Source organism: Pocillopora verrucosa, chromosome 9 (genome assembly GCF_036669915.1).
Source record: "Pocillopora verrucosa isolate sample1 chromosome 9, ASM3666991v2, whole genome shotgun sequence".
Classification (NCBI taxonomy): domain Eukaryota; kingdom Metazoa; phylum Cnidaria; class Anthozoa; order Scleractinia; family Pocilloporidae; genus Pocillopora; species Pocillopora verrucosa.
In genome coordinates, this window is record NC_089320.1 from 17,848,239 (window position 1) to 17,876,025 (window position 27,787).

General features: G+C 37.8%; 1 protein-coding gene across 6 annotated transcripts; it reads left to right on the forward strand.

The window, feature by feature from the left end:
- LOC131798132 (transient receptor potential cation channel subfamily A member 1 homolog) lies at nucleotides 1–27,182 on the forward strand. 6 transcript variants are annotated; one of them, XM_066171833.1, is made up of 22 exons: nucleotides 1–259; nucleotides 1,512–1,664; nucleotides 5,851–6,055; nucleotides 8,137–8,317; nucleotides 9,688–9,917; nucleotides 13,043–13,207; nucleotides 13,408–13,907; nucleotides 14,901–15,084; nucleotides 15,660–15,767; nucleotides 16,053–16,141; nucleotides 16,689–16,835; nucleotides 17,324–17,435; nucleotides 17,951–18,087; nucleotides 18,594–18,709; nucleotides 19,116–19,393; nucleotides 19,991–20,284; nucleotides 21,853–21,974; nucleotides 22,215–22,425; nucleotides 23,449–23,628; nucleotides 24,349–24,417; nucleotides 25,376–25,543; nucleotides 26,525–27,182. In XM_066171833.1, the coding sequence occupies exons 3-22, from the start codon at nucleotides 5,906–5,908 to the stop codon at nucleotides 26,705–26,707; spliced, it is 3,624 nt and encodes a 1,207-aa protein (XP_066027930.1). In that variant the 5' UTR covers nucleotides 1–259; nucleotides 1,512–1,664; nucleotides 5,851–5,905; the 3' UTR covers nucleotides 26,708–27,182. The 6 variants fall into 6 exon arrangements, with proteins under 6 accessions (XP_066027930.1, XP_066027927.1, XP_066027929.1 ...); XM_066171830.1 differs by lacking the exon at nucleotides 1,512–1,664; XM_066171832.1 differs by lacking the exon at nucleotides 1–259 and having other exon boundaries at nucleotides 1,058–1,664.
- The last annotated feature ends 605 nt before the right edge of the window (nucleotides 27,183–27,787 follow it).

Here is a 27,787-nt window from a genome sequence, read left to right on the forward strand (position 1 = left end):
TAGAATGTATTCCTAACTCCAAAGCACCTTTCTTACACAAATCAATTTGTTGAAAATATTTTGACCGTTTTTATTCGTGGCTCGCAGTTGCACCTCGGTCTCCTGCGGCGACTCTGCAAGAAAAGAGGAATAAAGAGCCCACATGTCAGCAAATATACGAAACAAATTCCGTCTTGCCTGCCACAAATTATCCTTCCAGACGAGGATGCTTTGAGATCTGCGTGAGATAGCTTCACCTGTCAACTGTTTATAATGAGAGGTCAGTCTTTCTAACAGGCTACTTAAACTGTGAGAAATAACTTGTTCTATCAGTTAAGAAAATTCTAGCCGCCTGAATCGATGTTCTGTTACAAAGCATCAAGGTTGAGTTAGTTAATCTGAGCAAATATTATCAATAGCATTGATCCAAAGATGATTAAGAATCTTCCGCGAACAAAAGCAATGTTAGGATTGTCGATCGAGTTTGGAAGGTGTATGTCGTATGAATCTTCTGAAATTTCGCGCTCTTAGTTCCAACTATGGGTGTTAGACATAGCATTGATCAAAAGATGATTAAGAAACTTCCGCGAACAAGAGCAATGTTTGGTCTGTCAATCGAGTTTGGAAGGTGCATGTCGTATAATTATTCTAATTGCGCTCTCATAGTTCAAACTGTCGGTGATATTTTGCATTTTCAAAAACGGTTAAATTATTAAACATATTTAAGTCTCAATCTGCTCGGAGGCATAAAAAGTCTTTACATCTCTTTGTTATTGGAGTCCTCGCGTCAAATGTCATGGTACAATAACTCCAAGGCGGAACTCCTTCTGTGCGTCAATGCTAAACGGAAAACACTATAATTTCTTTTTCGATTTTTAATCAGGAAGATCATATTGTTTTTAAGACAGAACTTTTTCTAGCAATGCTGAACTGGTATGAGACGTTCTGAAACTGCAGAATGATAAAAATCCGTGATCGTTATCACAAATTCAGGCCAATATTTCGATATCTGATGACGTTGTTTCATTTCAAATTAAACGGACATCGAAAATTATAAACAGAAAAGAGCTGTAAAATGTGTATGGAAATTGATATTGAAAAGATCAGGAACTAAAATAGTAGACAGAATGTAATCATATATCAACGGAAAGATGGGTAGTTTGTGTGATTAGTACCTCGAGCACCGGATCTAAAATCAGTGCTTGAATAAATTCAAAATATTTCACCCCTCATATGGGTGAATTAAACTTTTGAGAAACATTCGCTGACAGCGGCAAAACATGTCTTCATTCTTGAATATACTTTGCTGAAGAGTCTAGAATCGATGACTTCCTCTATGGGTAACGTGTCGCGGAACTCTAGCGGAGAAGGAAATTTTTAGAAGTCACTTGAAACTAAATCACTGGAAAACCACTTGACCACAGCTTTTTGACGTAGATAAGGGCCAAATCTAGCGATTGAAATAAAACCGGATGCAAAGTCATCTTCTTAATGTTTTAGTTTTGTTATTGTTTTTCATCTTCATCTCTTAGAGAATTTATCTTTAGACTGCCTAGGGAAAGCTCCCCACGCGGGTTTTTCTGCGAGATCGTGCCTAAGATTTGACGTCACAACCCAAAATACCGTGACCTGCAATGCCATAAAAGTTAAATTTGCTTTACAACCTTGGAAGATGAGTAACAGAGGTAGTGAGTATTTGCATAAGCAAAGTTGTCATTTTACGGATAAGTTGTGTTGTGTTACATCGGGCCTACCTTGCTAATTTTATAATTTCATTCTATTTGCGTATCATGCAGTCCTTGGTTTCGCTGTAGGTAGTAATTATCGTTGTGTCCTTGGCTTCGTGAAAGTGTCGTACAATTTCGTTGGAGATCGAGATGGTGTTTATGATCGAACCTCTCCGGTAGAAATGACCCAAATGAACCCATGGCCCGAGCAACCTGCAACGGAAATACAGCTCCCAGATACGGACGATTTCTCGCACATTATTTTTTTTTTTCGGGTAACATGACTCAGGTTTCGGGCGACATGACTTTGGGCGAGATTGCGACTTGACCGTAAGAAATTATGGTTATGTCGCCCGAAAAAAAGTCAAGTCGTCCGAAGAATAAAATACTTAAAAGATCAGAATATCAGACTGTAAATAGGCAATAATTTGAGAAATTTTTATCACTAAAGCGCTCTTTGTTTCCGACAACACCATGAAGATTCTAAAAGCGTTTTTCGTTCCTAAAAGCAAAGGGAAAAGTTGTTCGTTTCCAACAACAAAATGAAGCGTTGTTCGTTTGGTATGTAATCGTTTATTACGCTGGTTTGGACCTCTGCGTTCTCTGCAATGATGATTCATTTACAATTTTTTCATGACTTTATCTAACTGCGAGTGTTTTTCGGTTTTTGTATTCACCCTCAGTAATCAGCAAACTTAGAGCGTTTCACACAGGACGAAGATATGCCAATCATCCAAACAATAGGAAGTAATAAAAACAAATAAAAACTATGAGATCTTGACCGAGTTGTTCGGATATGATTATAAAAAAATTAAGATATCCACAAAGCAGCGACGAGGAAAAATCCTTTTATTCATCGTTACAAATGTTAACTTGAAAATCTTTCTTAGGGTTGTTACAGTTGAAATTGATTAACTGCACTCGTCCACGCAATCCTAGACGTTCTATTTTGAATATATTGTTATGTTATTACTATCATTATTATTATCTTTAAGTTCCTACAACACTGATTTAAACTAAGTACCCATCGCTGATACGGGTGAAATCAAACTCGTCTAGTTTACTCAATAGTTCTTACTTGTTAGATACGTACTTCATGGCTTTCAATTTCAATTTATATGCTCAACTGTGCTTATTTTTTTCTAATCTCAGGCAAAATGTGTTTCCTTTTTGCAGCTTTCCAGATTTTGCCTTCCAGATTTATGCTTCAAATCCGCTTTCTCTCAATTTTAGGTGTCATTTCAAAAGTAAGTTTTTCTCAGACCATTGATTTACCAAAGTGAGAGATTATTTAACAATTTCTCATCAAGCGAGAGGTACATGTAGATATCCTACCCTTTCACCGACTCTGAGGTTAAATATTTGTTCTGGTTATCACCGTACAAGCTTCCTATCTAGCGGATCAACAAAGTACTTTATTTTTGACAAAATACTAAGATAAGTACAACCGAAATATATTTGGACGAATGTTGCTGTGCGATGCACATTCGTGCACAAAAAATCATATTAAGGCAGGAGATAATAAAGGATATTTAAAAACGAGAGATTTCGGAAGTTTGAGGATACACTGATGATCTCGAATTAATAACACCATTCTTCTTTATACATCGCCTACAAAACAAAAAATCAGGAAAAAGGAGGAAAACCGTTGTAAATTTTACGATATCACTCCCAAATGTTCGGCGCTGTAATCTGTAAACGGTGCCATTTATAGGTAATTACATGATTTCGAATGCAATTTGGGATAAATAAGCACGAGTAAATTTTTCGAGGGATAAACAAATTGCATGAGCCCGTAGGGCTAGTGCAATTTGTAGTCTTTAAAATTACATAAGTGCTGATTGATCCCAGTCAGTTACCCCTTTGGTAACAAAACTGATACGAGAGGCCATTATGTTTCTCTTTGGCAGTTCGGAGGTAGCCTGTAAAGCTGGCGGGTTTACGTGCGGTAAGGAGATTGGCTGGCCCTTTCAGAAGTTGACAAACTTTTTTAGGCAACGACCATTGTGCTTATTTAGTAGTTTGATATGTGTGCTTGTGTGTCGTTAGGCCCATTGTTTCATAGTAACTGAGCTTGTTTCCGTAGTCAAGTGCTTGATTGAGAAAAAATAAAATTGCATGTTGATCGAAATATATTATGATTTAGGAAAAGAGTGTTACTTTAAGGGGCGAACTCGACCAGGCGGTAGCCTGGGGCGAACTTGCGTGATGCAATGATTCTTTTTTTTAATTAGAATGTATTCCTAACTCCAAAGCACCTTTCTTATACAAATCAATTTGTTGAAAGTATTTTGACCGTTTTTATTCGTGGCTCGCAGTTTCACCTCGGTCTCTTGCGGCGACTCTGCAAGAAAAGAGGAATAAAGAGCCCACATGTCCGCAAATATACGAAACAAATTCCATCTTGCCTGTCACAAATTATCCTTCCAGGTGAGGATGCTTTGTAACTTAATTAAAATCAAGTCATAAGCTTCAAAGGTAATTGTCTCTGTTACTTAACTATCTATGCCAAGGTTGTATAAATTGTGTATGTAAGATGTGTTTGCAACCATAGTAACAGTGGTGATAAAACAAACCCTATTGAACGGTATTCCCTCAGTCACACTCCAAGAAGCAGCAGTTATTCAAGATCTGCGTAAGATAGCTTCACCTGTCAACTGTTTATAATGAGAGGTCAGTCTTTCTAACAGGCTACTCAAACTGTGCGAAATAACTTGTTCTATCAGTTAAGAAAATTCTAGCTGCCTGAATCGATGTTCTGTTACAAAGCATCAAGTTTGAATTAGTTTATCTGAGCAAAAATATTATTAATAGCATTGATCCAAAGATGATTAAGAATCTTCCGCGAACAAGAGCAATGTTAGAATTGTCGATCGAGTTTGGAAGGTGTATGTCGTATGAATCTTCTGAAATTTCACGCTCTTAGTTCCAACTATGGGTGTTAGACATAGCATTGATCAAAAGATGATTAAGAAACTTCTGCGAACAAGAGCAATGTTTGGTCTGTCAATCGAGTTTAGAAGGTGTATGTCGTATTATTATTCTAATTGCGCTCTCTTAGTTCAAACTGTGGGTGATATTTTGCATTTTCAAAAACGGTTAAATTATTAAACATTTTTCAGTCTCAATTTTCTCGGAGGCATAGAAAGTCTTTACATCTCTGTTGTTGGAATTGTTATTGTTATTCGAATGTTATGGTGCAATATCCTTCTGGTCGTCAATGCTAACAAGAAAACATTAGTTCTCTTGGATTTTTAATCAGGATGATCATATTGTTCTAAGACGGAACTAGCAATGCTGAATAGGTATGAGACGTTCTGAAACTACAGAATAATAAAAATCCGTGATCGTTATCACAAATTCAGGCCAATATTTCGATATCTGATGAAGTAAACGGACGTCACTGAAAATTATAAACAGAAAAGAGCTGTAAAATGTGTATGAAAATCGATATTGAAAAGATCAGGAACTAAAATAGTAGACAGAATACAATCATCTATCAACGAAAAGATGGGTAGTTTGTGTGATTAGTACCTCGAGCACCGGATCTAAAATCAGTGCTTGAATAAATTTAAAATGTTTCACCCCTCATATGAGTGAATTGAACTTTTAAGAAAAGTTCGCTGACAGCGGCCAAACGTGTCTTCATTCTTGAATATACTTTGCTAATGAGTCTAGAATCGATGGCTTCCTCTATGGGTAACGTGTCGCGGAACTCTAGCGGAGAAGGAAATTTTTAGAAGTCACCTGAAACTAAAACGACGGAAAACCACTTGACCACAGCTTTTTGACGTAGATAAGGACCAAATCTAGTGATTGAAATAAAACTGGATGCAAAGTCATCTTCTTAATATTTTTGTTTTGTTATTATTTGTTATCTTCATCTCTTAAAGAATTTATCTTTAGACGGCTCAGGGAAAGCTCCTCACAGCAGGGTTTTCTGCGAGATCGTGCCTAAGATTTGACGTCACAACCCAAAATACCGTGACCCATAATGCCTTGAAAGTTAAGAAATGCTTGACAACCTTGGAAGATGAGTAACAGGGGTAGTGAGTATTAACATAAGCGAAGTAGTCATCTTAAGGTTGTGTAGTGTTACATCGGGCCTGCCTTGCTAATTTCATTCTATTTGCGTATCTTGCAGTCCTTGGTCTCGCTGTAGTTAGTAATTATCGTTGTGTCCTTGGCTCCGCAAAAAAATGTCGTACAATTTCGTTGGAGATCGAGACGGTGTTTACGATCGAACCTCTCCGATAGAAATGACTCAAGTAAACCCACAGCCCGTGCAACCTGCAACGGAAATACAGCCCCCAGACATCGACGATTTTTCGCACATTACGCTTCATCAGGTAAAACTATGTATTTGAAATTTTACTACTTTCAGCTTAATTAATTCCATGCAAGCAAGCTGTGTTCCAAAAACGTAAATTGTTAGTATTAAATTTTGATTATACCGGATTGAATTTTATAGCTTTCTTGAGCAGAAAAGAAATACGTCCTTCGTTCATAGCACTGATCATTGTCGAGCTGGAAGGTTCCTCACAACAATGAATCACCTCAGTATATTTTGTTCAATTGTCTTTTTGATGGTAGATTTTACGATTTTACGCTATTAACAAACAAGGGATTATACTTCAAACAAACTTGACGAACAATATTACATTTCACCTCTTCTAACGAAGTTTCCAAACTTTTTTCTGGAAGTGTAAACTCGAGCTGCATGAAAAGCAGGTGATCTATGAGCGGCCCGTATTATTATTTAAATTAGTATTCTCAAACGAAGAAAGAACTTAAACATAATAATTGTGGCAGTACATCAATTCAACATTTTTAACATACCAAGCCGTCGAGTGTAATCTTCTGTTCAGGCTACGTAAAACTTCTTACCTAATTTTCCTTTGTAATTTTTTCCTCCAAGGTCTTTGTTTTTGTTTTGTTCATTTATACTGATGATACAATGAAAAAAAAGGGAAATGTTGTCGATTCAACGTTGAGAGTCTTATGCAAAGCCAACAAATGTGACATTAAAAATTAACATCGGTTTATCACTGCAAAGATTATTTCTTATGGAACATTTTTTTTCTGTCTTTATTTTCTGGGTACTCTCCAAAATGATGATAATACATGTAGAAATACACTTAATATGCTAAAGTATAAATGTATGTAAGGTCGTTCTTAGAGTTTTAACCCTCATTTCGCGGCTCGGGTTGTGTCAGGCCCAAACCATAATTATTTATACCCGCGAAAATAAACTCTCTTTTTATTAACTAAAGAACATTTTTTAGTGACAACTCAGTTGTCAAAGCAACCTAAATACTGAATTTTTTCACCCACTTTTAATTGCATTTCTACTGCTTCTTAAGGATAACAGATTATTTGTTACTTTATTATATTTATGACATTCAAGGGGGTGTTTTCTAGAATTGTTGCGATACTAGTTGTGACCCTTTTGTGGTATTTTGGTATTTGAGGTGTTTTAACTTATTGCCAACATCACCTTGATCTCAAAGGAAAGTTGCTTAGGTGAAAATTGTTTATATTTTGTAACAGTGCATAATTAAAGCTTAACCCTTGTCAGTCAAACAATATGCATCCTATGGTACTGAGAAGAAGAAATGGTTTGTAAATCATAAGTTGGCAATCATTTCATTTATCATCAAGGCCTTAATGTTCGAGTCAGCATTCACACAGTGAGGAGGAATTTGATGCCAATCACTCAAATAGCACTTAGACCAAACAAACTGGCCATCCTGCCACATCCAATTACATTGTGCACCGATTCTAAAAGGCCTGAGTTAACATACTAGTTAGGCAGAAAAACTATTCAATCCTCTAAAATATGATAAGGAAGGGATGAAACTTCCAAATCTTTTCTAGGAAAGGAGCTGGTATATTTTAAGCTCAGTGGTTCCTGTGAAAGTTGTGTTATTTTAGTGAATGATACTGTAAACTTGAAAACAGAAGTTCTTTTGGGAATTGAGCCTGCCTGTAGAATACAAATGTCCATATTGAGGAAAAACTGAGTAAAAAGATTGTTTCTGAGTATACCTCTGTTAGTCTGTTACGTACCCGACTTAAATTCCTTATCTCTCATTTAAATTTATCACTTGACTTCTACATCTCAATCACTTGGTTTTCTTGAAACTTCAAACAACCTGTCATGCTTGAAATAAGGGAGAGCACTGAAAAAGAGAAAAGCCAAACTGTTTTAAAAAATTTTAAGCCTTCGAATAATTAAAGCTCAGCATGTACAAATTGATCTGTAACTTTTTAGGGAAGTCAACCAAAGCCTTAACTGCAAGTAGCAAAACAAAGTGCCAGAACAGAAGATTGGGATTGGAGAATGCTTAATATTGCCAATTATTCACTTTTTCTTAAGATTATTATATAGTTAAATTTCGTTATTATAATGTGTTGGATTGATTTACAGGCTGCAAGAGATGGTAAAACTGATGTCATCAAGCAGAGACTTTCCAAACTTGCATCAAAAAACCAAGCAAAATTTCAAAAATTAGTAAACAAGAGAGATGAGGACAACACCACACCTTTACACTATGCTGTACGATATGGACAGGTGGAGGTTGTCAAATTGTTGGTAGAGCTAGGAGCAGGTAATTATTTTATAAGTAATTAACTTGTTTATGCTTGGAATAGCATGAGGATCTGTAAAACTCCTAATCTTGCAAAATAATCCACAAAGGAATGAATAGTATTAGGAGCTTGAACATATTGAAATTTTGGAAATTACCATGAAATTGCAAACACTGATAGCCTTGAGGGAATGTTATTGTTTTCCAAGGATAAAGATGATCATGCATTAGAATACTTACTTCAAATAGCAACGGCAATCACTTTGGAGTTTTGAGTTTTCTTTGCATGTTCTGAACTTTACTTTGATTGAAAAGCGCATATTGTCCTCCGCTTACGTTTTCACAGACCTAAAGTATACTCTTTGTGTGTTACTGATGCACTGTAAGAAAGAATTATCTTACATTTGTGTAATTGCTCTCACTGGTAATTAGAGATGCATGCACTCTGATTGGTTGAGGATTGCAATGTATCTTGCTATAATCACATCACACATGGTGATTATCATAGGAGGCTAAATTTAAAAATACCCTCCTCACCAGTGTTAGTTAAGAACTGATGAATGCAACAAAGGAAATTGGATACCAAAAGCACAGAAGGTGCTGTTATAAGTTTAACTACACTGTATTAGTTTGGAGTAACACTTTTCGAAAGAACAATCTGAAGTTTCTAGTGGAATGTATTAAATGAACTCATTAAATACTAGTGGTAAGTAAGTAATCAAACTATTGAAACAGAACATCAAAGTGAACATTTACAATAGAATTTGAAAGCACCTACAGCAATTACAGTATACCAAGACCAATTATTCGCAGAAGGGGAAGTGAATATTGTTGAATAATATAACAATATTCACTTTGCCTTTCACAAATAATTATTGCTAAATAGGGGGTGTAGGTCTTAACCCTTTAACTCCCAAGATCTGATTGTTAATTCTACCCTCTAGTGGCTGCACATTTCCTTGTAAATTAGTAATGAGAGCTTGGTGCTAGATCAAGATAGCAGCTTCTGCCTGATAAGTTTGAGTATTCTAATCATCTGTTTTGCTGAATAATGCATGGATATTTAGGGAGAAGGTTCATGTTAATCACTACCGGGAGTGAAGGGGTTAACCCTTTAACTCCCACGAGTGACCAAGACAGAATTTCTCCTTACAATATCAATACAATGTGAATCAGATAAGTGATAAGAATAAAGAAAAATATCAATTTGGTGATAATAAGTTGATCCAATACTAACTTCTCTGAACTAACATTATAAGAATTGTATGGTTGACATTTAGAAGAATTACAAATTTGATCTGGGAGTTAAAGGGTTTAACACTTTAGGACTTCTTTATCTATACCCCTGCTGTAACAAGTAGGTTCTTATCCAAATGTTATCTTTTTGATAGTTATTGACATCCCTGGAGAAGATGGAGCGTCTCCCTTGCATTATGCTGCAAGATTCCGAGCAAACTTATCTCGCCCATCTGCCAGACAAGTGTCACAAGTGATTGCTGGTGGGGAAAATGGAACAGTTCCTGATGGGGTAGTAGAAACTAATATAGGTGTTGTAGCTGCACCTCTGACACATGCCATCAGCTCCAATAGTCTCGGAGAAGTGAACCAAGCTATGTCACAGGTTTGAAGAGTATATGTTGTAGTTGATTCAAAGGAATTTTTGGGGAAAATTTTTGTGATGGATGGTGATTGGCAAATATCTTGACATGCAAACCATCAGTTGAATATGTTTTGTTAGTATATACCACACAACACAGGTGGAAGGGCACAGCTAGGAAGGGTTCCTGGGGTGCCTGTTACCCCCCCTCCCCCCCCCCCCCATGACATTGTAAGCCTTTTTTAAGCAAACAACCTACAATATCCAGGTGATAAAAATGCTATGAAAATATCTTAAGTTTTTAAAGAAACTGTGCTGCTGCTTGGGTGGAGAGTATAACAGGGTAATTGAATTACGGTCAACTCGCCGACGGACCAACTCGCCGACGCTAACTCGCCGACGTATAAAATCGAGTAGAGACGTCGGCGAGTTGGTCGTCAATCCAATACTACTTATTAGAAGTTAAACATGCAGAAAATTAAACGATATTTAGTAAAAAAAACACTGGTGAACATTGGCGAACATCAAACAGAAGCTTAAACATTGGTGAACATTGGTGAACATCACCAATGACTAGAACAGCTTCAGACGCGAACGAGTTATTGTGCGACAACAACACCATAAAGACTCATCATGTCAATCGCTCAGATTTTTTAACGAAAACTTGGCTTTCTAGACAAGATCTTTATTAAAAAGCAATTCTTTTTATTTGCAACAAAGTTTATAAGGATCTCAAGGCGAATAAAGCGAAGTAAACATCACCAATGACTCTAACAGCTTCAAACGCGAACGAGTTATTGTGTGACAACAACACTGTAAAGACTCATCATGACAATCGGTCAGATTTTTAAAGAAAACTTGGCTTTCTAGACAAGATCTTTAGTGAAAAGCAATTATTTTTATTTGCAACGAAGTTTATAAGGATCTCAAGGCGAACAAAGTAAAGTAAACATCGCCAATGACTCTAACAGCTTCAGACGCGAACGAGTTATTGTGCGACAACAACACCATAAAGACTCATCATGTCAATCGCTCAGATTTTTTAACGAAAACTTGGCTTTCTAGACAAGATCTTTAGTAAAAAGCAATTCTTTTTATTTGCAACAAAGTTTATAAGGATCTTAAGGCGAATAAAGCGAAGTAAACATCACCAATGACTCTAACAGCTTCAGACGCGAACGAGTTATTGTGTGACAACAACACTGTAAAGACTCATCATGACAATCGGTCAGATTTTTAAAGAAAACTTGGCTTTCTAGACAAGATCTTTAGTAAAAAGCAATTATTTTTATTTGCAACGAAGTTTATAAGGATCTCAAGGCGAACAAAGTAAAGTAAACATCGCCAATGACTCTAACAGCTTCAGACGCGAACGAGTTATTGTGTGACAACAACACCGTAAAGACTCATCATGTCCATCGCTCAGATTTTTTAACGAAAACTTGGCTTTCTAGACAAGATCTTTAGTAAAAAGCATTTCTTTTTATTTGCAACAAAGTTTATAAGGATCTTAAGGCGAATAAAGCGAAGTAAACCTCACCAATGACTCTAACAGCTTCAGACGCGAACGAGTTATTGTGTGACAACAACACTGTAAAGACTCATTATGACAATCGGTCAGATTTTTTAAGAAAACTTGGCTTTCTAGATAAGATCTTTAGTAAAAAGCATTTCTTTTTATTTGAAACAAAGTTTATAAGGATCTCAAGGCGAATAAAGTAAAGTAAACATCACCAATTACTATATCCGCTTCAGACGCGAACGAGTTATTGTGTGACAACAACACCGTAAAGACTTACATGTCAATCGCTCAGAGTTTTTAAGAAAACATGTTCACCAATGTTCACCGATGTTTAAGCTTCTGTTTGATGTTCACCAATGTTCACCAGTGTTTTTTTACTAAATATCGTTTACTTTTCTGTATGTTTAACTTCTAATAAGTTGTATTGGATTGACGACCAACTCGCCGACGTCTCTACTCGATTTTATGCGTCGGCGAGTTGGCGTCGGCGAGTTGGTCCGTCGGCGAGTTGACTGGTTACCGGGTAATTCAGGCTGACATTGTGAGCATTAGTCCTTCATTAATTGCTCTGTTCAGTTCATCTGTGACAATAGCATATTATTTACATACGGGAAGGATTGATAATGTCAAACAAATCATGCGAGTGAATTATAATTGGTTAAAAAAGTTGAAAAACAGAGACGAAAGAGAGATCAGAATCCACTATGGTTTTTAATTGTTTCATTATCGTCAAATTGTTTGGGGGAGTATAGCTACTCTCAACCAATATGTAGTGTTTTATTTACATTTACGGCTGTATGTTTAAAATTGTCTAAAACCTAAGCAAGGGAGGCATGCTAATTACTTTTGCCACTTACTGTTAAGTTTAATTTCCACTTTCAATTGTTTCAGATTTGTAACTTAACAGAATCTTCACACTAATCAATTTCAAATCAAACTCTGGCATTTTGAGATATAATTTTCAACCTACCATTCATGTTTTAACTGCAACATGCAACATGTACACCAGCACATGCACATGCACTCTTTGTGTTTCATAATTAATTTTATTTTTGCTATAACTTATTTATAAACTTCATGCTTATCAATAGAATGAAAGACAAAGATTTCCAAAAAAATAACCTCTAACATTGAATTTTCTGTGACATCTCTGAAAAAATCAAAATCTTGATATTTGTGAGTGTCAAGCAAGTTCAACAAGAATATAGAGTTGAAATGAGTTTTGAAAACGTGCATAATCCACTCTGCCTCAAGTGCAACTGGGTTTGTGGATGAGACAAAATCAGTGACCAGTCAATTGGTGGTTCTTGGGCAAAAAATTAATTATTCACATACTGTCAGTTCCTTTTCAACAAACATCCCATCCAGGGGGGAGTAGTGATACTTCTTGTTGTTAGATGCTAAGGAAACTGGGATAAGTTCAAGCAGGGTGAGCTAATTGGCTCTCAATACAGGTTTAACCAGTTTACTGAGCGTAAAAGAAGAAGCAAGGTTGTTGAAGTAAACTCACCTCTGAAGTGAATAGTCTTTTTCTTAGGATGAGCACACCACATGATCAAACTTATTAATACTGGCATATTTATCAGTTTTAATTATTGTGAATTCACCCTGAAATGTTTTCTTACAGGTTCCTTCAGTGGATGAATCTCTAATTTGGTTTTTTGTGAATGAATGCAAAGGAGATGTAAATGTTAAAGATTCTTATGGAAGCACCCCTCTTCATTATGCAGCATCAAAAAGCAATGTAACTGCTATAAAAGAACTGTTGAAGTGTGATGGGATAAATGTTGATGTGAGTTTTTTGTTTTTTTATGTTGTGTAACTTAATAGACAAATGTGAAAGAAGATAACTTGGATTTAGGGTGTTGGAATTGATCAGTTTTGACAGTATATGCCACTTGGCAAGTGTAAAACACAACCTCTTGTAAACATAAAGTTCTATGTGACCAAAAGTTGTAAATTATTGTGTGTCTATATCTTTCATACTGACAGGCAGCAGATGCCAGTGGATCCACACCTCTTCATTGTGCTGCCACTGAAGGTAATGTAGAAATTGTTGAGGCATTACTGGAAGCAGGATCTGATCCGAGGGAAAAGGATTATGAGGGAATGACGCCAATTCATTTCGCCTGCACTGACGGGAATCCAGAGACTGTTAAACTTCTATTTGAGCATGCAGAAAGAAAGCGCAATCTACTTGAGATGTTAGAGGACAGAAATAGGGAAGGTGAAACAGCACTTCATTCTGCAGTGGAAGGTGGCTACATTGATATTGTTGAAATTTGTTTGAAGAAAGGAGCAAAGGTGAAAGCAAGACGGGGTAACCTTGCACAGCCATTACACATTGCTGCCATCAACGGATATGTCGACATTGCAAAATTATTGGTAGCTCATAGGGCCAAGATTGAAGCAAGGAATGCGAACCATGAGACACCATTACACAAGGCTGCTGCCTTTAATAAGATTTTTATGGTGGCTTTTCTTCTTGAAAAGTAAGACTTAGAAAGGTTAACAGATGTAAAAGTTCTTCGAGTGTCTTGATCCTTGATTCTTGATCCTCGATACTTGATACTCAAGCCTCAATTCTTGATCCTCAATTCTCTATAGTTTCAAGTATTGAGGATCAAGTATTGAGTTGAGACTGTCAACTTGCCTTCGCACATGTTGTGTTTCATATTTCCTTGGTGAAAACTTCTCCAAACCACTAATTTTGATTTTGCTGTTTCTCAGGCCTACATTTATTACCATTACCTGTGACAAAGAAAAGAAACTTAAACTAGCGTGAAAGTTTTAAACTAAAAGAAATTCTGCATCCAAACATACATATCTTGATGATAATCCCCTGAAGTAGTAATCAGCATGATAGTTAAAATTGGGTCATTTAAAGAAATTTTAATGTTATGTTTGGCTTATATCTGCATTGAAGGGTCATTGTCATTAATGGCACAATGTATTTGAGTCAGGATTCCTCCAGTTTGTTACAGCTCCTTTGCATGTGGCAGGAACTCATTTATCTGATGTGTATTACCTGAATATGCAGTAGAAACTTGTCATGGAAATGGTTTTGAGTTCAAGTTTGTGAGAAGTTCAAGTGACATCAGGTCAAGTTAGAAAGGTTAGGCAGTGTATTTAGTTATTAGTAGGAGAGAAAAGCAGATGGAGATAAAGGTGATGAGGAAGTAGCCAGAAGCTTGAAATACCTGTCAGGGATAAGTTACCACGTAATTTCAGATACCCAATGCAGAAGGAAGCTAACTTTAGCAGTGTGTCAGAATTCAAGGCTGAGTGTGTGTGTTATAGCAGAGACCTGTGCCTGCTGGACATAGTATAGCTTTAGTTAATATCTTATATTTTAGTTATTATTATTATTATTATTATATTCGTCTGATTGCACTAGGTTAAATTACTTTGAACAATAAATGTACCAGTAGGCTCCTAGAAACCCAACTTAAATGAGAACAATTTATATCTTTCTCTTGGTACAGAGGTGCTGATATTGATTGCCTTGACAAGGATAACTACACTCCGTTGTTGGTTGCTGCATCAGAAGGACACACAGATGTTGTGTCAAAACTGTTACGTGAAGGTGCAGATTTACAAGTTAAAAACATTCATGATAAAACTGCAATCTTTTTGGCTGCTGAGGAAAACAGAGTTGACACCTTAAAGGTATGTTCTATACATTTTATTGCAGGTTTGCATGCACAGCCTATGTTAACTTTAATTACTATAATATATTATACATGCATTTTGCTGTTAGAGTTAGAGAATCATGCCACACCAGGATTATTTGGAGACTGGGTTGTTTATTATGATATTATTATGACAAAACAGAGATCAAGAAATGCAGGTGAACTGTAAAACCATATTTAACTACTGCCTTACATGTACAATTATGATTAATGCATCATGTAACAGTTCAGTTGCATCATGCCTGATTTTCATTCAGGTAACTCTCTGTCATAACAAAAGAACAGTTATTTTGAAATGTTTCTGATATTCAGGTTTTTTCATTAGTTTTGCTGCAGCACTAATATTCTATAGTCTAAAGCTTTGAACCTGTCATCTGCCACAAGTTGATGGATATTTCCTCATTCTCACCCCTCCTTTACTTAACATTTTTTGTTAACTCTTTTAAAAAGAAACAGTTTACACCAACCCTCTGAATTGTGCCATTGATTTTTACTCTTTTTAACCTAAAGGTGTATAAAATAACTGTGAATAATTTCACAACTTTTTGTCAGGTGATCCTGGAGAATGAAAACGCCAAAGCTTTGATCAATGAGAGTGATAGGTATGAAAACACTCCACTCCATGTTGCTGCTATGAATGGCTATGCTTCTGTTGTTCAGGTGAGGCTAAGTTCAGTGAGTAGCCAAACATTAACTGACATTTATTTACATTTTGGATTGAGTAGTTTATCATTTTTGTACTATATTATTTGAAAAAGCTCTCTTACTTGGTCAGTGTAGTCTCTGCCGGTTAATTCAACTCTGTTAAGTGTAGACCATACCTGTGTAGGTAGGAGTACATCATGTATCAAGTTTGGGGATCTAACTGTGATACAGGTGTTAATAAATTAATGTTGATTTTTTTTTTCAACATTTTTTATGATGACTCTTCACAACATTGTATAGGCATTGTTGGGTAATAAAGCAAAGATAAATGCAAGAAATGAAGATGAGAACACCCCTCTGCATCTGGCTGCAAAAAATGGAAAAATAAGGTATACACACATCAATTTATCTGCTAATTGACAGTCAAAATTTGTTCAATTTGTAAGTTTTACTTGGAATATATTTCTTTGGAATAACTATATTTTGTTATGCTTGTTTTAAATACAATTGTACAACTATTGTTGTTATCGAGGTTGCTCTTTTGAAAGCATGGATTTTTTCACAGACACTGTGGCACACAATGTGAAACTTTTGTGGTTTAAGTAAATATATTTGTTATTGTAGAGAGTTTTTTGTGTTTTTTTGAGTGTGTAAAACCAAAACCAAAGGAACCACTATAGCCAATCAGAAGGGGAAAAAAAGCCTTTAAAAGCCAATCAAATTGAAAACAAGCAAACTTCCTAAGGCGCAGGAAAACGCGGGTGAACAAGTCATGATTGGTTTTAGTTTTACATGTGATTGGTTGACAGAGTGGCGCGAGCTTTCTGGACCAATCACAGGGTGAAGTGAGACAAAATCAATTCAGTGTTAGATCACTTTTGACACTCAATTAAAAATTGCTCTGAATTGAAATGATAACGATCTTCCCTCTCCTAGGACTGTTCTCGAGCTGATAAAGAGTGATCCTACCATTATAAATGATGAAGATGAAGCATCAAACACAGCCCTTCACTTGGCAGCCATAGAAGGTCACATAAAGTGCTGCAAGGCTCTGTTAGAAAAAGGAGCTGAAGTGGATGCTAGGTGTGTAGAAATACCATGAGTCCAGAGGTTACCAGTCGTTTGGTGCCCAAGGTTGCTTGCGCTGGGAGAAAAATTTCTTTATTTTTTGTCAAGCTCACCTCGACTAAAACTTGTTTTCGTACGCGCTAATTATGGGTGGAGAGAGTTGGAAGTGCTCAGTGAGACTCACAACTCCATAAGAGTTATTTCCTTGGTCTTCTTTCTGATAAACTTGCTTTAAACTAGAATTACAGAAATTTTGAAATATCCTTTGTTTGAAAAACTTTACAGATATTTTAACAGCTTAAGATTCAAGTAATTTGACCGGAATACTGAAAGTGAGGCTAAAACCTTTGATTTACATCCTTAAGCAAGGTGACTCTTTTCATTCTCTCCTTTCTTTCATACTCCCTTCCCCCCCCCCCTCCCCCACCCTCCCGACCCCCGCAACACTGCACCTTTTACTTACCGAACATAGTCACATAAACAAGTGTTTTATCCTTCTCAAGGAACGCCACATTGTGGACGCCCCTGGATTGTGCAGCAGCTAAAGGTCACTTAAAAGTAGCAAACATCCTGTTGGACTATGATTCACCTGTCGATCCTACTGATAAGACCAAGGTAAAGGATAATGTTAAAATATAGAACAATTCTAAACAAGCATTATCCTTTTTGTAAAATTTGATAAAAATTTAGTTTCTTTATTCGTGATGTATTACAAAGGTGAAGTATTAGTGAGATATCAGGTACCGACCTTGTTGAAAGAAAAAGATATTCAAGGTCGCCCTCTGGCCCCCGGGAGTGATTAGCATTTAAACTCTCCTAACAATATCACCCCATCAATCACATAGCGAGGTTACGAGAATCTAGGGAATGATTACCAACAAAAGAAGCTCTTAATTGTTGAACAATGGAGAACAGTATGGAGAATATTCATACTGATGAGCGTGAAGGGTTGATCTGTTAAAAATAATCATGGTTTTCGTAAGGGAAATAGAGTCCTTATAGTAATGAGTTTTGCACTTCCAACGCCGGGCCATAAATAAAAAGGCCACTTAAGAATCTCTCTATCGTTTTAGAAATTTACTTATTGCTCATGTACACTCTGCTATATGTGACTCGTGTTTCTTGTACAGACCACACCTTTACATTTGGCCGCAAAAGAGGGCCATGCTGAAATGGTGACGCTCCTGCTGTCTAAAGGTGCTGACATTACACTTACAGACCTGAGTGGAAGAAACTGCCTCGACTTAGCAGCAGATCACAGCCGCAAGTGAGAACCACTGCTTTTTTCACATAATAGAAATCGAATTACACGCGTTCACTTGCAGTCTCGTGTATTTTTTTTCCCTACGCATGTGGAACTACATGCTGTTCAAGCGCTTATAATTCTCACATATTGACGCGTAGATAAGAGCTACTTTACTCGCAAGCGGCACTGTGTTTGTGAAGTGACACACCCTGCTACGCTTGGTGTGACGTTCTTTTCTTCTTACCACACTTTGACGTCATACGTGATCTATTACTAAACAGAAGCATGGCAACATAGAATCAATTTTTTTTAAAGGAATTGTGAGTTGCGTAATCATCAGACAGAAAGCTGCAATGAAGCATTCTAATATAAATTCTGAAGAACTCCCGCAGCCGCTCAACCTAGCTTCGTGCTGATGATTTCGCGGCCAGCGTGGCCTTAGTTTGTCTATGGTAATTCATGGCTATTGATCTAATGCTTCTGTTGTTTTGTTAATACAAATTTACCTGTTTCCTTGTGTTCTACAGGGAAGCAGCCATGGCCATCGTCAACGATGAACAATGGATCGATGTTCTAAAGAACAAATCATGGGAACAGAGTCACGTCACCACTCCATTGAGAAAACTGATCATTAAACTTCCTTGTACGTCGACTCTTAATCTTATTCAAATCTTTAAGCAGGGTGTGAACAAGTTATAAAAGAACGTTTTCTTTATTTGCGTTCGATTCGGTTCAGGACTTTCAAACCTTTCTCGTGTTCTTCCCGCTCTGAGCTCCCGGAGCAGCTAATTGGTCGGTAAACCGATGGAATGTGCGACTTATTTGCAGTGCTTAAGAATTCTTGACATTTGTGATTTTGTGAATTCTAACCCTGTGGATAGTGGTTAATAAGGGGTTTTGTAGTTTCGTTGAAATATTTTGATTTGATGTTTGCAAGGAAGACAAGTGATGAAGGGTAGATAAATATCAACGATATTTATAAATGTAAACAAAAAAGGAGCGTAATACAATTAAAGAAATTCTTCTGAAATTTCCCTATCTACACTCAGCTGTGGCAGAAGCAGTCTTCAACCGTTGTGTCAAAGAAAGTAACCACCATGTCGAAGACAAGAAGTACGAGTTGACCTTTTACTATGAGTTTTTGGAAGATATCTACTTGGACTGGTCAGATGGGGGTGATGCAGCTTCGGAGACGTCCAGTGTAGCGAGCTTTTCAATGGAAGACGTCGCAGAGGATGAAGAGTTTAGGAAGATTCAAGGGTCAGCTGGTGTGGTTGAAGCTGTGACTCGGTTGGAGAAAAAGGATAGTCATCCTCTTATGATTATGGTAAATTTACGCCTTTCTGTGTTCTTTTAAATGAATTGTTTGTCTTCGTATATTAAAGTGTGATTATAAGGCTAACTGGACGCAAGACATGGTTGGTGTATAGTGAGTGTGCAGCGGAAAGGAAGGAGGTTCAATGAAAGGGGTGAGGAAGGGGTAGAAAGAGGGGACGGAGAGTTATCCGGGGGAAGAAAGAATAACCAACTAGAAAGCATATTTATTCTCTTCACGGCGTTGTTGATGATCCTTAGTTTGGCTCAAGATGAAGCTTTTCTGTTGTGTGCATGGACCAGAGAAGAAGCATTGGCGGGAGTTATAGGGATGAAGGAATAATGCAAAGAAGCAAACATTTTAGGGATAAGGAATGGAGGGAAGAAAGGAAAGATACACAAGTGGACTGGATGGATGGATAGAGGAAGAAAGGAAGGAAGGAAGGAAGGAAGGAAAAGAGCAAGAATTAGGGGGAGGCAGGGAGTCCGAGAGGGAGGGTAGGAGGGATGGAAAGAAAAGAGTAGAAAGAAGGGAGGGGGAGGAAGAAAGGAAGGGAAGGTTTTTTTAGTCCCTTTGATCAATCTGATGACCTTAAATTGTTAATTTTAGGTGAAGAATAAACGTGAACAGTTGCTTGGCCATCCTCTTGTCACGTTTCTGTTAGACTACAAATGGAAGACGTTTGGCAGGTACATTTATTACTTCAAGCTGGCCCTCTATTGCTTGTTCTTGATGTTTTTGACTGGTTACACTGTTTACTTGACTGAGCATGGCCCAGTTTGTGCCAATGGAACTGTAGTTGACAAAGGAACTGCGGACGAGAGCTCTGTTCTTTACATCTTGTGGATAAGGGTCGGGCGTATTGTGATACTGGCGCTAGCATCGATGCATATTCTTTCTGAGGTAGGATACTTGTTACTGATTGTTTAAAGCAGTATCGGTGTTTTAAAGTAAGTAAATCAAAATTGATAAATAGAATGGTAATTTAAGATTCTTTCCCCCCCCTCCCACGTGTGCCTCTAGTTGTAATTTTATAATCCTCCTTGCGTCAAGCCTGTGGTCTCAAATTGTCGAACTAAAGTTCGTTTCTGTAATGGTAAATGGCACACTCCGCGCATGAAACTTAAGAAAGCTGGGATTTTTGTTTTATTTAAGCCCCGTTTAAACGGTCATGATAGTTGATGATAGTTTCAACTATCACGCCCATTTGGACACGAACCATCATTCGCTATCTTCGACTATCATTGACTATTAACACTTATCATGTGTTTGGACGTGTTCAAACTCTACATGATAACTGATAATAATTTTTGCCGTTTAAACGAGCGGATGATAGGGAATGATAGTATTTCGGTCAGCAGTCTTGCCAAAAACGGGCTTAAACTGATATGGCAAATGGTAAAATTACTGAAGTAGCCGTGAAAATTTCGCAGAATGTCTCGTGATTCATTCTCATTATCCCCTGGTAGGCTTTAGTATCTTCAACTCGCAATTTCTTGACTAAAATTTCAAAATGCCACCGAAATTACTGACCTTAGCGCGCGCCTTTTTTGTTCATAATTACGCGATCTCATTGACTGATTTAGTCATTTTATTTTGAACGCAAACATGTTAGTCACTTTTAGTGAGTGATATTTGAAACTATCATCAAGAATCATGACCGTTTGAACGGGGCTTTAGTCTTAAAGAGTAACGACTTTTGAAGTAAAGTAAATCTACTTCAGTTTGTAGAAAAACGTAACTTGTGGGTTAAGGACCACTGATTATTTACTACCGGATGGGAGGGGATCTTGGCTGTGTCACGATGATATTTAGTTGACCCCCCCCCCCCCTCCAGGGCTTTGTAGTGTTCTTATGATCCTCTTCATTGGAAGTGAATGGCAGTCAATTTTTTATAGTCCTCCCTGTGAGGGCCAAAATTACTCGTACATGTCCAAAACACGCTCTTCAATATGCTTCAACAATATATTCTCACAAACGAAACAAACTGAAGTATTGATGGGAAATGAATAATCGAAGCGATTAAGGAAAACGATCCGGGACAGTGAAACGATAAAGCCGATTGACTAAAATTTACAGTATAAGACTTCTACAAGTGACACATACAAAGGAAAATTATGCAAAAAAAAAGAAGTAACAGAACGTCGATGAAAGCGATGAACGTGAAAACAAAAGAACTTAATGAAAATGCGATAAAAAAGAAAAAATGCTAATTCTTACTGACTAACGTCAAATAATTTTGGTGGCAACACTCCCTTCATACTCTGTTGGCGAGGACTGTTCCCCCCTCACCCCCCTACCCCTGTAAACCAAGTGATCCCCCCTCAAATCCTTCGCACCCCTTCCTGGTGATGAATAATGACCGGTCTCTTAACGATCGAAAATAGGTCAGTCGTGTAAATCTGTTAGTTTTTCCCTTTTTTATTTTTTCTTTTGCATTTCTTTTAATTCGATATTCGTGGCCCTTGCAGTTGTTCCAACTCGTGTATCAGCTCAGGCAGTATTTCTCTTGGGAGAACCTTTTGGAGTGGGGTGTCTATGTGCTAGCCATTGTCTACGTAGCTGATGAGTTCCAAGAGAGTTTAGACACCAGGTACGTGTCAGAGATAATCTTAGGTTATGTGAAGTTTCAGAATCACATGTTGACATGGTCTGCACTTAAAAACTCTGTCGTACTTTGTTCTTGAACGCTTTTTGATTTAGTGTTGTAAAATTATAACTCAAGTGTTCTAACGTCTCGTGTTCAAAATCAAAAATTGGACACCACCCCTGTCACGTCAATTCTTGAGTGGAAGTGCTCAAACCTAACTAATCTCTTTGTTTCACATTGCAGCTGTTCGACGGCGAAAAAAACCATCGGAGCCTTATCAATCTTTCTTGCTTGGATGGCTTTGGTGTTATTCATCAGAAAGTTTCCAAAGCTTGGTATTTACGTGGTGATGTTTACAAGCATTCTCTACACATTCACGAAATTCTTCATGATCTATGTGTTGTTCCTAGTGGCCTTTGCGCTTTCGTTTTTTACGCTGTTCTATGATCCTAAGGTGAGCTAGATCTCTTCCAAATCCACACAGATACATTGGAGTTTGTTATTCAAAAGTGATAACTTTTAATTTTTCACAATAGTTGTTTAAATTTTCCCCGCTCATTGATGTGTAGTAGAATTTTTCAACAAACGATTTTCGGATTCTACGGTTCCGTCCGATTTCGGACGGTTAAACCTTCTTTCGGATGCTTCGTACTTTTTTGAACGGTTTCGGACAGTTTGCAATACAAGCTGCGCCGATGGTCCTGCAATAACCAGACTTGGTTATTGCAAAAACCTGGTTTCCAAACACGGAAATAAAACGTTTTTCTTCAAACAAACCAGAATGAATTTTTTTTCGTCCATCGATGGACCTCAGGTACTTCAAATCATGATACACGATTGTGAGGCGGGAAATGACGTCATTTTTAGGGTCGACATTCTCGTCAATGACGAGCCTGCGAGAATTAAGTCTCTGTAAAAAGAAGAAAGAAATCCTAGTGCTCTATACAGTCAACGAGGAAGCCCTTAGCCGCTTCCCACGGTCTGTTTACTATTTTGTTTTTGAAATAATGAGCAGTTGAGTGAAACAGTTGAGAAGGTCACACTTCATACATTAATGAAAGTTGTAATTTAAGCTTTTTCTTTCCCATTCGTTATTTCTTATTTCGTTCCTACTGAATTGAAGCAAGGCTCGAACATGTTGTGTTTCACTCTAGTTCCGTCAAAAGGTTATTAACAAACGTAAAGGAAAATGACCGGGTTTAATGTTCTATTGGTGCAATGAAGGAGTATGTACTGACCTATTGATTCTTAGGAATAAACAATTTCTTCAGAAAAATGCACTAAACGTCTTACCTGGAATTTTTGAGATTTCATCGCGCAAATCTGCGTTTAGGGGCTAAACCAAGAGGGATTATATCTGAAATAAAACCCATTTCTGAAGGAAGAGATCCTATCTCGCTCAAAAAAAGCCACCCCGTGACCTCTTCACACATCTTCCATAATAATTCAATACTCACACAAATTATCTCTCTCACAGCAAAGCGTCCGTGGGTTTGGGGAGCCTAGCCGTGCAATCGTGAAGACAGCAGTGATGATGATTGGAGAGTTTGACTTCGACGACTTATTCAACTCGCCAGACCAGGATGTTCCTGATGTCGCGTGGTTTATTTTTATTGTCTTCTTGATTATCATGACTCTCATCTTGATGAACTTATTGGTGAGTTTTCTTGTGTTCATTTGCCTGGTGTCGATTAATTTTGAATAGTGACTCCTAATTATACTCAGGGCTTGCTTTACATGCCCATTCTCCATCATAACGGGGCGTATCTTAGAAGTGTCAACTAAATTACATGTGAGACCTTTTTTATTTTCACCAAGAACAGTCTGTGTAACACGCGTGCGATTTCACCAGGCCTGCGCTTTATTCGCGCCCGGCATAGCCAGAGGAAGCTCTCACACGCGCGCGTGTTCCTCGCCTTCCTTTCCGCCTTCCTTTCCGCCTTCCTCTGCTTTAAAGTGGGAATTTTTAACTTGGAAATGGCCTTTTATCACGCCAAGTATGATGCTCTGTAGACTGAGTCATCCTTCTATAAAGCCTGAGTATTCGCATAACACGTCAAGTAAGATCTTCGTCAACGTTGAGTTATGTGGGTAGTGTTTTTCAACAAATTCGCAATTTTGTCTTGCTATATTTACAATTGTGAAATGAGTAAAAAACATAATTACAGATACCGTGTTGCCTTCAGTATACGATGGTTAACCTTGGTAAAGCTCAATTTTGCATCATCGATAGGACTAAACCAACTTAAATGAAATACTTGATAGGTTAGTTTGAAGTAATGAGTCTACTGACGCTTCAGGGTAGATGTTTTCAAAACCTGCGTTTGGCTGCGAGTATGATATGTTTTGTTGATTCTCTGTGTTATTCTCTCCCAAGATTGGTTTGGCTGTGGACGACATCAAAGGTGTCCAGGAGCAGGCTGTACTCGAGCGCCAAGCCATGTTGGTACGGATAAAGCCAGTAGCGTTCTAGAAACTCAAATTCATACACAGATCCCCCCGTATGCGCCCAGGTCCTTTCCTCTTCTCTCTTTCCCGAGAACGGCTTGGGACTGATATTAAGGAATGTTCCATCGAAATGACGTTACTCTCACTTACCTATAGTTTATCTGTTTGGTGGTTACCTGGACATAAATCCTTAAAAAACTGATGGACGGACTGATTGTCTGTCTGACTGATTAACTGGCTGATTGACTGATTGAAGGACGGACTGACTGATTGATGGACGAACTGACAGATTGATGGACGGACTGACTGATTGATGGATGGACTGACAGATTGATGAACGGACTGACTGATTGAGGAATGGACTAACTGATTGATGGACGGACTGACTGATTGACTGACTGACTGACTGATTGATGGACGGAGGGGCTGATTGACTGACAGACAGTCTGTCAGTCAGTCAATCAGTCCGTCCGTCCATCAATCAGCCTGATTTATTGATGGACGAACAGACAGACGGACTGACTGATTGACTGACGGACTGACTGACTGACTAACTGACTAAATGACTGTCGGCTGACTGACTGATTGACTGACGGACTGACGGACTGACGGACTGACGGACTGACTGACCAATTGACTGACAGACTGACAGGATTTCTGACTGATTGTCCCACTGATTGACCGACTGACTCACTGACTTACCAATTGACCAACGGACTGTCTTATTAACTGTTGGACGAAATGACTGATTGATTGTTTGATTAATTGACTGCGTTTCACAGAAACGAGCGAAACGCAGTAAGATGGAAGTTTGACGTCCACCCCTAGCGCAGCCTTGAAAGAAATTTGTCGCTTTCATTCCTCGTAAATGTTTTACTTCTCTCTCAAATGTGGTACCCCATATAATAATGGCAGTTCGTTTGGCTTACGGACTATTGCTCTCTTTCTTGCTAAAGGTTGATTTAGCAATGGATGTAGAGAAAGCTTTACCCAGAAGACTTCGAAAACGGCTTATACCAGAAAGGGAAGTTGTTCGACCGAACCAATATGAAGGATTCAAAGGTTACTGGTACAGTCCCCCCATCTCTGCACAGGAAGTCCAAGTAGCGTTGAAGCCGAACAAGGTAAGTGCAAATAAATCCATCAGCAACAAGAAAGTATCAAGTTGAGATACTTAATTCTGCCTATAATACTTATTCCTACAGCTCAATTACTTTTGTGGTTTTACTTCTCATTATGGGAGATCCAGAAATAACCGATAATGTCCCGTGGGGCATAATTTTGCTGTCCACTGAAGCATTCAAGTCAAATTCAAGGTTCATGTGATATGATTCAGGGTGTGTCAAGATACCTTGAGTCTAGAAAGAACTTGAGTGGGATTACAGAGTGCACTTCGATAAGTGTCTTAAAACCAAAACCAAAGAGATTACAACAGCCAATCATAACAAACTATGAAGCGCGGGAAAACGCCATTGATCAAGTCGTGATTTGTTTTAGTTTTCAATCTGATTGGTTGAGAATTTCCGCGAGGGTCCTGGGCCAATCACAGAGCGGAGATAGCCAAAATAAAACAATCCCAGTTCTTGTGTTTTTTGAGAATCATTTGAAAATTTCTCTACGCATAATTCACTACCCATTTTTAATTCTCCCTCGATGAGGGGCAAAATTCATCCATTTTTGATCAGTATTTTATATGGTTATTCATCTTTCCACAAAAATGGCTGAGTGACCGGAATAGTTGGAGTATTCAGGCTTAATATTTAGACTGCTCTAGAGGTGGACGCTGATGTCACTGGTGTCGTGGCGGCTGTTGTAAAAATACCTCAAGCCTTCCCCTTATTCTCTCTCTTCATGTTTGAGGGTGAGAGTGAATTTTATCACAAGAGGACTGTTTTGATGAATGACTGATGTTTCGAAATCAAGAGCAGGCTCTCATGGTCACAGTCAGGCGGGAGTTTTTCTTAAAATGGAATTGAGAACTCAGAAAAAAGAAATAGTGTAGAACAGTGGCTCTCTGCAGGGAGACTTGTACTCACTTCTTTGGTATTTGACTCTCAACTTAAACCTCTGACTTTTGATTTTCCTTTTCTGCTATCTTGTTGTAGTCGTCCCTTGAAGTGTTGTCAGACCGAACGGATGAACTCCAAGAGACTGTGCTAGGAATGAAGAATCGCTTGAAAACAATGCAGTGTAACCAGGAGGAGATACATAAGATGCTGGTGGGAATTGTCAAGAAACTTGATGCCATCGTCGAAGGAGATGACCATGAAGACGATCAGTTGTTTTAGTCGCGTGAAGTTATGAAACCGCTGGTCGTTTAGAATGGCAAATAACTGGGTTCACGAGCAACGCGTTTACTGATCATTAGAGTAGTGAGACTATTGTAACTTGAAGAAGGATTCTTATGTCATACACACGAGGTTTTTTTGTTGACTGAGTGATTGAATAGTGAATCATGAATGTATTTATACACGCATTAACGTTGTCTTCGTTACGCAACTTGTACTCAGTCTGAGTGGAGCGTTGTAAACCGAACGACAGTTTCAAAGGAGGCTAGTTGCACTCATACACGAAAAATGTGTTGAAAAAGTGTTGTTGAAATTTTAACAGTTCTACTGATATTTGTCTACATTAAGTGTCAGGAAATATTTATACCAGTACCAGAAATGTGGCTTTCTTTTGCACCACAAAAACAAAAATATATATGTGGCACTTAAACGACCGCTGTTTGGTTAGTTTAGTTAATTATATATAGGCTATTTTTAGAAAAATGAGATATTTAATAGATGTGTGTACCCAAATTATTCAGTAGCTTACTATATAAATAATATATATATATAATATATATAAATATTTATGATACACGGGAGAATCGTTTGCGAACCTCCATTGTACACGCCCAGCACAAATCCATCTCACCTGAATAAAGAGCAGATGGAGAAGGCTAGCTCTGAGTTAAAACAAAATATATGTTAATTAATTCTTTTTTAGAATGAACCGGTTCATGTTCTTAATAGAATCCTTCGTTGAAAAGTTAAAAATAGTTAGGGATGGGAATTTTTTGAACCTCGGATTATCAGCACTTGTCTCAAAGAATAAACCATTTAAACGAATGTTTGGAATGTGGTTGTTTCTGCTAAGTTATTTGAAATGCTACTTTCTGGCTTGGTGCTTGGTTATGGCAGTGAAAAAAAAATTCTTTGCGATAAACTATTGGCTCTTTAGAACAGGCTACATCCGTCGACTAGGTAACACAGCAATTATAAGTTTCTTTGCTCAATTGCTCTTTTGTGCTAAGCAGCGTTATAAAAGTTTTTGCGAAGGCGCTTTGTTTTCTGGAATCAATATTTTTACAGCTATACTCTCCA